Source organism: Dipteris shenzhenensis, chromosome 6, assembly GCF_047967505.1.
Source record: "Dipteris shenzhenensis isolate YYH24624 ecotype China chromosome 6, Dip_SZ_1.0, whole genome shotgun sequence".
In the NCBI taxonomy this organism is placed as follows: Eukaryota; Viridiplantae; Streptophyta; class Polypodiopsida; order Gleicheniales; family Dipteridaceae; genus Dipteris; species Dipteris shenzhenensis.
The window spans coordinates 15,165,606-15,177,675 of NC_141601.1; the positions used below are offsets into that span (position 1 = coordinate 15,165,606).

At 43.8% G+C, this 12,070-nt stretch overlaps 1 protein-coding gene across 1 annotated transcript in view; it reads right to left on the reverse strand.

Moving 5' to 3' along the window:
• Positions 1-769: 769 nt before the first annotated feature.
• The window catches only part of ETR1 (Signal transduction histidine kinase, hybrid-type, ethylene sensor), a 53,474-nt gene continuing 42,173 nt past the window's right edge, over positions 770-12,070 (reverse strand). The window contains exon 6 of the mRNA XM_087375490.1: positions 770-1,847. Coding sequence (XP_087231616.1) covers positions 1,472-1,847 — 376 coding nt within the window. The 3' untranslated portion in view covers positions 770-1,471. The remainder of the gene's footprint in view (positions 1,848-12,070) is intronic.

A 12,070-nucleotide genomic window follows, 5' to 3' on the forward strand; every position in this document is an offset into this window, starting at 1 on the left:
TCCCTCTCACTTCTTCTATTCCTTGCCAGGCCTCCTTCACTGTCCCTAGCATCTCCTCTCTTTCCTCACTCTCCACTGACTCAACTATCCACTCCACTCTCAAATCACTCAGCCTCAAGCTTCTGCGTTCCAGTCTCCTACCTCCACTCAAGCCTCTCATAACTCAAGCTCTAACAAGAGAGCTTTGTGTCACATCGGGCCCTTTCTCTCTGATTTCATCATCCAAAGTTATTGGGAGATTCCCATTAGCTATGAGAGGTGCTCAAAGAAATCAACTGCACTACCAAACCCTCATTTGAAGTGTTGTCTAGACTACCCTCTCATCCAAATACACCAGTTCTCAGATCTCAGTTCCTAACAGAATATAGTCCAAAGTTTTGATAGTGTAATAAAGCTGTATGCTTAATAGATCCTGAAGCCTGAATCTGAACCATCAATAAGCTTCTCATATTTGGACCAAACCATTAGGCAATCGGTACTTACATGAGCAATCTAATCAATTAGTCATTGCTTATGAGATTACATATTAATCTATGATAGCACATTAACTCCATATTATACCTTAATTTCGTGCACTTTCAACCTAAACTTCCTGTGCCTCGACATTTATAGAACATACATTTCAAGCACTATGATATCCTCAGAAGGAGACTACAATCAGGAAAGAGATTCGTCAATCATATCATGTCATACATCAAATACTGTTCACAGAAAGACTCAACAATCATGTCATGTCATAACCATGAAGCATTTTTACTTTCAAAAATAGAACATTTACACTCACATGCAAGGGTCAACTCAAGCCCCCCATCATAGAACTTATGTGCACAGTAGATTGTGTAGACAAGTGTGTCCATTCTTACCTTCATTGGCAAGAGGACATGCTATTAATTTCCTGCAGTCACGCTGTCAATACCGCCACACGTACCATGTAGAGGAACATCACCAAGTAGATGCTGAGTAGCTTATTTATAGAAAGAATACATCGCCAGATACAGGAAAGGAAGCTATTTCTCCCGACTCCTGACCCATACCTTGATGCCAACACACCAAGGCAGTAATTTGAGTGACAATCTTGCATCCCAGCAAAACTGGTAATTTAGAGCCTTGCACACAGCTTACTTCAAAAAATGTCAGCTTTCATGGATATTCGAAGTGCAAGGTGTTTTTCAAAGCTGCTCTGAGATTACATGGTAAGCTTTTCTGTTGAGCAGGTCGCTAAACCGGTCTGTAAAAGAAAACATGTACACGAAACAGGTCGTAAATATCCTTCTTATGAACACCCTGTGCTAAGTATCAGTCCAAGCAGTTGGACACACCAAAGTTAGCATGTCTCTGCAGCATCGTATGCTGGTATTCAAAAGCAGTGATTGCCTGGAAAGACCTCTTTTTTTCATGGCCCTCACCATGCATTCTACAAGCAGCAAACTTCAACTTGCTTTACCAGTGACTTCCTTAAAGGTCACACCCGTCAAATCTGTCGTGAGTTGTCGCTCCCTGGAACCCCCGACAATAACTCCCAGAGTACACTCCGCATCTTATCTAGAGAAACAGGTTTCACCAAAACATTATCCATGCCTACATTCATGCATCTCTCCCTCGTTAAGCGGTCAGAATTTGCAGTTAAGGCCACCACCAATGGTCTCTCAGGTCCATATGAAAATATTTCCTTCATACGGATTCCCACTTCAAAGCCATCCATGGCAGGCATGCAAATGTCAACTAAAATGATTTTGAAGCTCTGAACAGAATGAGAGATGATTTGCAGACCCTCACGGCCTGAACTTGCAAAAGTGACCTCACATCCTAGCCGACTCAATAGACCTTTGGTCACTGCCCGGCTCACACTGCAAATTCGAATAGCAGCTTAGTCAGTACATATCAGACATCATCTAAATCTAGATAAATAACTTTTGAGCCGCAATCAAGGTAGCAAGATCCTGCAAAACAACATCAGCTAAAACACAAAAGGCTTTGGCTTCCATCAATCAAGGCATTTAAGCCCTTGGCAGGAAAATTTCTGCTTTGAAACTTCCCATAGTGCATTTAAAAAATTTTCACATTTCTTATTCTATAACAATAATAACAATTTCAAAATCCAAACTGTCACCACTTGGCTTTCTACACATGGCCTATAAATGGATGCCTCCCAGATTTCAGTAAATCCTGGACGTACCACACCTTATCACACAGAGGTGAATAAGATTATCACAATAGAATTGCTCAGCCAATGTATACACTGGACCTGAATAGCACCATCAGCAAAGCTTGGCACAAAGATGCAGCATTACAAGGAACACTTCTCGGTATTCAAGGACAGCTACATCAAGAGGCCTAATTACATGGACCACCAAGTCTCATGCTATGAATTGTACGATTGACCAGATCAGGGTCTCCTCCCATTAGATTAAGCTTGAGGCACGCGGAGCAGGCGGTATCAGCAGAGAGGAGAGCATAAGCAGGCTATGCCATGCGGAGGTTAAGTCTGAGGAGCCCTACATTTGCAGATGCCCAGCATTTTATAAGATCTGAGGGACATTCCACTGCCTCTTCAAAGACAGTTTTGGAACCCTTTCTTGAGTGACAAGTCATTGATTACCCAGATCACAGATGCCTTAGGCTCTCCCTGATGGAGATAAGGCGACACAGAGAGAGGTTACTGTGAGCGCCCACAACCCGGATAGTCCACCAAACTGAAATGTTTGTCCCAACAGTTAAGCCAGGACTGCACATATTCAAGCTTTTTCTTCTTCTTCCCAACATAAGGATCAAGAGAAAAGAGTGAAAATACTGCACATTAAAAACCATGTAGTTCATATTGTTCAATTGAGACATGAGCTGAGACATGGATAGCTCAAGTACAGGTCGCTGAGAAGTGTTAGAAACATGGTAAAAAGAAAGAGAGAGAGAGAGAGAGAGAGTTAGGGTGTGAGGAAATAATGCTCAATGAAGACATGAAGAAGGCTTTCATTCATTCATCAAGTATGACAAGACAAGTGAAGTACAAGCCTTATGTAGGCTACTCACTCACACACTAGCACCCAGTGTATATGGGATAAGTCCCATGATGACACGTGGCACTCACACAAGACTCACACACATAGACTAGTACTAGATCACCTAGTACTACATGCATCGCTTAAATGCTTCTTATGCTTAAAATATTTGCATTATTGATGGATGTTGTAAATTCAGGGGAAGAGTAACTAGTCGCGCGATGGCTACTAGCCGGAAGTAATTTTGTGCACGTAAGGTGTAACCAGTGATGCAGGGAATAAACAAGGCTTACTTCTGAAAGCCTAGTTTTTGAAATTATAAATACTCATGTACATATTTTAGAGGCTTAGCCTAAGCATATAAGCAAACTCTATTTCTAGAAAAGGCAAGCTATTTTGTAAAGGTGTGTGGCTTGTGTCCGGTTCGTGCATGGAGAAGATGTAGCTTGAAATTCTTGAATCAATCACATACGTGGGAAGTGGAAGACGAGCACCACTCCTATGGGGGGAGATTGCACCTAGTGCGCTTGTTATCTTTTCCGTTCATGAGTTTTGAAAGATTGTGCATATTCTTGTGTATAATTTTCATTGTGTTTTCAATTATTTGCAAATTCTACGAGCAATTCTTGTTGTAGTTAACGTCCTTGGACTCTCTCAAAGATGGAGGCAATTGACTATGATATCTCCAACGAGGGGATGATTAATCGTGCTGCGCACGAAGCCATAATGTTTACAAAAAAGGGCTAACACAGGGCTCAGACAGCAAGAGAATTGCTGTCTGGAGCGAAATGAAGTAAGTCGGAGGAGTGAGGCTACCGCAACTTACAGCAAGGCAAGTATGTATGATGGCAAAGACACTCTGGAGTGACAAAGATTCGGCAACAGGCTGCTCGAAATAGGTGAAATTCTGCCTGATCACCCAAAAAAAGTAGCTTCCAGAGTCGCACATGCACTTAGAGCTAATGTGGACCATCCCTTGAGCTTGTTAAAGGCTCCGTGCAAGCCACAAAACTGGTCGTGCATTAGCCACCTTTGCTGTCCACAAAAATCCAAAGTAAAAGTTAAAACGTGGGTTAAACACTAAGGCCCACTGGAGTGTAAAAGTGAATGTATAGTTTTGATAAAAGTGCAGTATACTTTTAGTACTTTTCACAAAGTAGTGTGTGCATGCACCACGTATGCACTCATGCAAATTCTAAGAAAGGTGGCACATAAACCGAAAACTCACATGCACACCAACCTTTCCAAATGCATGGCTTTCCAGCCCATGCATGAGCGTACAAGCTGCATGAGCATCCAGGCTGAGCATGCAAGCTCCAAACCCATTTGCATGTTAATAAACTTTTCACACATATGCAGCCCGAAATCATTCATACATGCAATCCACGCATCATGTTTCACTACTATCCAATCGCATGCACAGCCAGCAAAGCATGCATGCATGTGCATGACACGTAACAGCCACCCAGAAGCCAGGCATCTACAGCCCAAGGGAGTCTTTGCCTATTCTATCGGGCTGGCGTGCTTACAGTACAAGAACTGATGTCACGATCTGTGACGTATTCCTTTCTCTATACCTTAGACTTATGGATGGTTTGATGAATGGACACTTGTGGAAGAGTATGCCCTTTCAACGGGACACTTCTATGAGGCACAACCCTTCACAAGAGACACACCCTATTGAAGAGACACTACCATTGTAATATACCCTCTCATCAAGGGTCACACCCTTCACAAGGGGTACACACCTCTTCACGCACATACACTTTGGAGTACACACCTTTTTATGTGTGACTCTTCACTCTCTATATAAGAGAGGCCCAATTGTATGGATGACACGCTACAAACACTCAAGCAATACAAATATTCCTTGTTCTCTACTATTTCAGTCTCTTTCCTATTCCTTAGCACATTTCTAAATATAGTAATTCTAGGATTTATTACAGTGGTATCAGAGCAATTTTCGCTCCTGCCTGTAGGAAATGCCCCCCACCTTCTAGCCCTATCTGATACACATCTACTTCCGCTAGAAGGATATCCACGCACTTTGGTGCATGGAAGAGATGGAGAGAATGAGCGTAAAAATTTTTAGCGCCAACCCCACCTAAAGTCATCAGTGGCCTCTACATCTCCCTCACATCACGAGTTGATGTGAATGGACACGACAAAAATCGTGTCTTTTGAAGTGCTTGGGCTGTCCCAAAACCAAGGGACGCACCTTTTTCACCATCGGACGCACCTTTTGATGAAGAGTTTTTTACTCCTCACCCAAGGGACACACCCCATCGTGGAAAAAAGGACACATCTTTTCGTGTGGGGACACCCCTATTTAAAATAGGGTTACCCCCTTTATGAAAAGGTACACCTATTCCAAGGGTCATACCCCTTAGAATAGGCACGCCCTTTGGCACCAAGCACCAACCTACAAAAGGGTACCTAGAGGGCCTAAAAATGGCAACCAGCCCTACACCCAAGGCCTAACCTAGACTACCCAAGGGTTCTCTAAACCCACATTTTAATTTTTGGCAACCACCAACCAGCAAGGAAAAAAGGGCGAAATCAAATCGCGATTTCAAGTCATCCTTCTCCGCTCCAAAAACGGCCATACGGATTTCGCCATTCCTCTTGCACTCACGCCGTGGACGTTGACTGCATCGTTTGGAGAAGTTGCAGCGCCAATTTCTCTCCTGCTCATCCCGCCATACCTGCCTGCAATCAGCAATGTTTTGCTGCCTATCTCCCACGACCAAACCAGTCTGGCTTCTCGCTGGTTTTCTCACACTACCTTTGCCCATGAACAGCCGCTGTTGCTGCTTATCCGATCACTCATAGATGGGCGAGCCCTGCTCTCCTACAGTACGCAGCACACAACGCAGATTTCAACGCTGGAAAAGTGCGCCAGATTCCACGCAATCTGCAAAACGCCTCTGCCAACGCCCTATCTGCCTCGAAAGTCTCGCCAGGTACCTGTTTATTGTTCACACATCCACGTGGACTTGCAAAGACTAAAAAATGGACCTCCAGTCGCAGAGGTTAACTCTAGCATCAACTATGGTAATCTCTACATTATCTATGGATGTTCCGAATTCATTCAAAGGGAAGTATCTCAATGATAAAGACTTTGGCACAGCAGTACAAGATCAACCTTCGACTTACAAACAGAAGATTTTCTCATCCTATTCTTAAACGGACGACCTTCTGTATTATCAAGATCACGTCTCTGTCCCACATGACAAGGATGTTTGACATCTTTTGTTAAAAGAGCATCATGTAGTTCCTTATGCTGCCCATCTAGGCATCAACAAGACTTAAAGGTTACTTAGTGCAACATACTACTGGCCTCAGATGAAAAGCGATGTCATCAAAATGGTTACGTCTTGCTTATCTTGTCAACAAATGAAAGCAAGCCAACGACTTTCAGCAGGACTTATTCAGCCTCTTCCAGTTCCAATTGAAAGGTGGGAAAGTATTTCCATTTATTTTATTACAACACTACCACGATCATCCAAAGATAACACTCAGATTATGGTAATTGTTGATCGATTGTCAAAGCTGGCACACTTTGTTGCTTGCAAAAGAAGTGCGCAGGCTCCGGACATCGCCAAACTCTTTATACAACACATCTTCCAACACCATGGATTGCCCAAGAATATCATTTCCAACAAAGATCCTAAGTTCACCAGTCACTTTTGGATTTCTCTGTTCGAATCTTTGGGTACAACTCTATTGTTCAGTTCAGCCTACCACCCAGAATCAGATGGCCAGATTGAAAGAGTCAACCAAGTTCTGGAAGAAATGCTCCGACATTATATTCAATCACGCCTAGCAGCTTGGGAAGAGTATCTACAACTCCTTGAGTTTGCTTATAATAACTCTTTCCATAGTGCCATCAACATGACTCCACTCCAAGCAGCTTATGGACACACTCCGATTGTACCAATGAATTTTGTACTTCAACATCGACTGGCCCTGGCTGATCAACTGGTTCAAGAAATGCAAGATATTCTACTCCAAGTTAGGGATCATATGTGAAAAGCACAAGAGCGGTATCAACGGTCCGCCAACAAACATAGACATCACCTTGAATTTGAAACCGGTGACACAGTGCTATTATTTGTAGCCCCACATCGCTACAAGATGGTCAAGTCTATGTTTCCTAAGTTACGACCAAGATACTATGGACCTTTCCGGATCGTCAAGAAAAATTCACCTTTAAGTTACAAATTGAAATTACCACCATCATGGGGTAAAATCCCGACATTTCATATTTCTTGGTTAAAGACGTACATTCTAGACGATGAAGCAGTTCCTCCTACAAGTGATTATGTCCCAGAAATCGAAGACAATTATGTTCTTATTCTTGAGCGTATTTTGGACCATCGATAGCAAGAGACTCGACATCGACTTACCACAGAATTCCTTGTTCTTTGGCGAGATCTGGACGACTCCGACGCTACTTGGCAATTTGATGAAGACTTACAACAGTACCCTGACATATTACAGCAATATTTTCTACCAGGGTTTTATTTTGAGTGGGAGGGGATGTCACGATCTGTGACGTATTCCTTTCTCTATACCTTAGACTTATGGATGGTTTGATGAATGAACACTTGTGGAAGGGTATGCCCTTTCAACGGGACACTTCCTATGAGGCACAACCCTTCACAAGAGACACATTCAATACTTCATGCACATACACTTTGGAGTACACACCTTTTCATGCATCTCTTCACTCTCTATATTGTTGGAGATAAGTGCACACTAAGTGTACTATTTCCCTAGTCTACATTTGTCTAAGTCTAGTCTAGTCTTTGTGTCTTGAGTGTGTGCCATGTGGCACCTCTACAATTATCCCATAAGCACTCTTGTTTTATGTCTTGTACTTTGGCCCATATATTCATGGGTCACATCATTGCAATCTATCTATCTAGCTTATGTCTTGTCTACACTCTTCTCAAGGTACTTCTTGTCTTTCAATCTTGTTATTATTTCACTTCTAGTTTTCTAGTTTCTAGTTCTTGCTTCCATATTCCAACATGGTATCAGAGCCAAGTTGATCCCTCTTCTCTCCCCTCAGTCTGTTGTAGCCATAGCTGCCTCTTCTCAGATTTCTCCCCCGCTCAGCTGGTCGCCATCTTCATCTTCTGCCCGTCTTCTCCACGCTGCTACCGTTCCTGCTGCCGCTGCAGATCTGCCCGCCATCTCTCTGCCAGATCTGCACGCCATTGCGCTGCCAGATCTGCTGCGCAGTTCCGCTCTCTGCCAGATTTGCGCGTCAGATCTGCGCAGATCTGGCGCTGCTGTAGCTCCTGCTCTTGATGTCCCTGCTGTAGCTCCTGCTCCTGCACCTGCATCAACGAACGAACATTTCGAAGTACAGTCAAGACTATTCGTACAGTCCGTACGTTTGTACGAAATCCGTACCTGCACAGGCCGCACCTCTCCAGCTACTGTTCACGATCTGCGCCATCTTCACGGAGATCTGCGCCATCTGTTCGTGACTGCACGGAGATTGCCTGAGAGCTGCCCACGTCTTCCCTACGGCATTGCCTTGGAGCTCGCACTGCCTGCACCTCCTGGACCGCGCTCCTTTTTGCGCCTCTGCCTCTGCCTGGGATTAAGGTACTGTACATTGCCTCTTTCAGTTTGCTGAGCAGTTCCTTTTTTTTGCTAGTTCCTCCTGCTTCGATGGGCTGTCACATGCTATGGCCTTGATAAAGTGGTGAGAGAACCGGCTTCTTGGATCTCTCCTTTCATTTATTTTTGCAATATTGTAAGGGAATAGACACTGCCCTTGCATCTTAGCAAGAGGTAAGACCTTCCCACATGGCATCTTCCTCTCATTCTCTCATGTCTATTGACAAATTCAATGGGTCCAACTTTCATACTTGGCAAATCAAAATTAAGTGCCATCTTATGAAAGAAGGTCTTTGGGACATTGTTCACCGTGCTGATCCCGAAGATCCCGACATTGAGCAAGCTGTCACTGCCAAGAACAACAAAGCCTATGCTATCATCTTGCTCGGTCTTGGAGATGATTACATTCATCACATCTCCGACATACAGTCTGCTCCTCAAGCATGGATCACTTTGGATACCCTTTTTGGACCCCGATCTAAAAACTCTAAGATTGCACTTATGATCTCATTCTTTGATCTACATATGCAGGAAGGAGCTACTATAGCCTCTCATGTCAATTATCTTCGCAGTCTTATGGTTTAGCTTGCATCAGTAAAGTCTCCCATCTCCGAAGATATTGCTATTGCTGTGCTTCTCAAAAGCTTACCTGACACCTATGCTACTCTTGTCACTACCTTCAAGTATCACAATAATCCTTCTCTTGAAGGTATCATCAATGCTCTCCAAGAGGAAGAAAGAACTCAACAACGAAAGGTGACTGACACTGCATTTTTAGCAAAGAAAGGAAGTTTTAAGGTAAGAAAGCCTTGCACCCATTGTGGCAAAACTAATCATATGGAGAAGGACTGTTTCAAGGCTCATCCATGCACCATTTGTGGCCGTGATAATCACCGGGAGAGGGACTGCTACTCCAAACCCTCTACATCAGCCCCTGCATCTACCTCAGCCCATGTTGCTGCAACATCTCCATCAGCTGATCCTGCTGTTCCTTCCTCATATGATGAGAAGTGGGCTTTCTGATTACTTCTATTTCTTGTCTACCACTTTGACCACCGATGATGTAGGTCAAAGGGTCTTTCTGTTTGACTACAGTCAGTCTTCTGTCTATCTAGTCTTGTCTGTCTGTCTATTTGTCTATCAATCTGACTGTGTTTTGTTTTAGATCCATCTTGTCCCTACCCTTGTGGACCCATATGAGGATATCACTTATGGGGTGTCTCAGGATCTTTGTCTGTCATGTCTTCTATCTTGTCTCTCAGTCTATCAATCTTTATGTCTGTCTTCTAGTCTTGTCTTTCTGTCTTACTCCTAGTGTCCACTTAAGGAGGATGTTGGAGATAAGTGCACACTAAGTGTACTATTTCCCTAGTCTACATTTGTCTAAGTCTAGTCTAGTCTTTGTGTCTTGAGTGTGTGCCATGTGGCACCTCTACAATTATCCCATAAGCACTCTTGCTTTATGTCTTGTACTTTGGCCCATATATTCATGGGTCACATCATTGCAATCTATCTATCTAGCTTATGTCTTGTCTACACTCTTCTCAAGGTACTTCTTGTCTTTCAATCTTGTTATTATTTCACTTCTAGTTTTCTAGTTTCTAGTTCTTGCTTCCATATTCCAACATATATAAGAGAGGCCCAATTGTATGGATGACACACTACAGACACTCAAGCAATACAAATATTCCTTGTTCTATGCTATTTCAGTCTCTTTCCTATTCCTTAGCACATTTCTAAATATAGTAAATCTAGGATTTCTTACAACTGCTGTAGGTTTGTTGTACAGCTTCTAGGATCAACTGTACAGCCTGTTGTCGCATGCACTCCTATACTGGGTCTTCACAGACTTCAAGGCTGGTGCAGCAGCAAGTGCTGCTTCGCCACCTGCCACAACCAATTCAAACTGCCAAATAGCTCCAAAATGACCAATTTAGGGTGATAAACTGGACCCAAAATGATCGTACAGCCTGCCCAAGGCCTACCCAAGCCAAGGAATCACCATAAATGGGAATCTACTTCGACATCTAAAGGATTGTACCCAGGCAGGAGGCTCAAGCTCAAACACGTGTTTTAAGGATTGTACCCAAGCAGGAGGCTCAGGTTCAGACAGGTGTACAACCCTTTTTCAGTTCATTGTCATGTCCAACAGATATCAGATCCCTAATTTTGGTGACATGGGCAAGCTTGATGGGACCAATTACCCATTGTGAAAGATAGGAGCCAATTAGTATTGAGGGAGTCATGGGAGATTGCGACAAGGAGAGAATTGATACCTCAACCCACCATGACTACTCTAACCATAGCAACTAAGGCAGCGATGACAGCACCAATGGACCCATGTTAGTGAGAGCATGGCAGATCGGAGGCCTTGGCTATCATTGTGGGCACCACGGCAGATCCCATGCTTCATCACCTACAGATGGCAAATTCTTCCTTCGAGGCGTGGACCATTCTGAGGGACATGTATGAGCTCAACAACAAAGCGAGGATTTTGGACCTCATGACTGAGCTGTATGGCATGAGCATGGATGAGGAGGATTCAGTACAGGATCACATCACCAAGATGAAGGTGGTGCAGGATTAGCTGCCAGCAACTGGTCCAAGGACGAGCTCGACCAAGATGGCAAGGCTTTTGCTAGAAATGCTCCCCTGGAACTATAATAGTTTTGTTACTACAATGATTGCAGGGCAGAGAGCAGTGCCAATGACATTAGAGGAGCTGGTTCCATTGCTGCTGCAACAAGAAGCTCTGAAAAAGAAATATGATGGAACAGATGATAGAGTCCTAACAACTCAAGACGAGCAAAGGCAAGGGTAAGGGTAAGCCCGGCAAGGGCAAGCCCAAGAAAGACAAATCTGATGACGGAGCGGACTCTTCAGATGAAGAAAACAAGAAGAAGAGAAGAAATGCTTCTATTGTGATGAGCCAGAGGAAAACAAGAGAGGAGTACTTGGCAAAGAGGACTTCTTGGAGGGCAGATCTCTTCCGCCTAGAGGCTGTCCACGACTGGAGCAAGCATGTCTGCACAGATCCAACAGAAAAAGGTTGTGATGACGCAGGGATGACATCAGCACCTGTACACAAGAGAGGAGTACTTGGCAAAGAGGACTTCTTGGAGGGCAGATCTCAGGCGGAAGTGCCTAGAGGCTGTCCACGACTGGAGCAAGCATGTCTGCACACATCCAACAGAAAAAGGCTGTGATGAGGCAGGGATGACATCAGCACCTGTACAGGTACAACAACAGGTACTAAGTCGCAAATGAAGAGAACCCAAAGAAAATTGACTATATGCACTAAGGTAAGTGCAAACGCCTGATTTTCATCACACAAGATGAATGGCCTGCACAAAATCTGGAAACCAAAAGCTGTGTTTCTTGTACAATGCTGCAAATGAGATGACCTGCAAACAAACCCAAGGCATGGGGTCCTACTA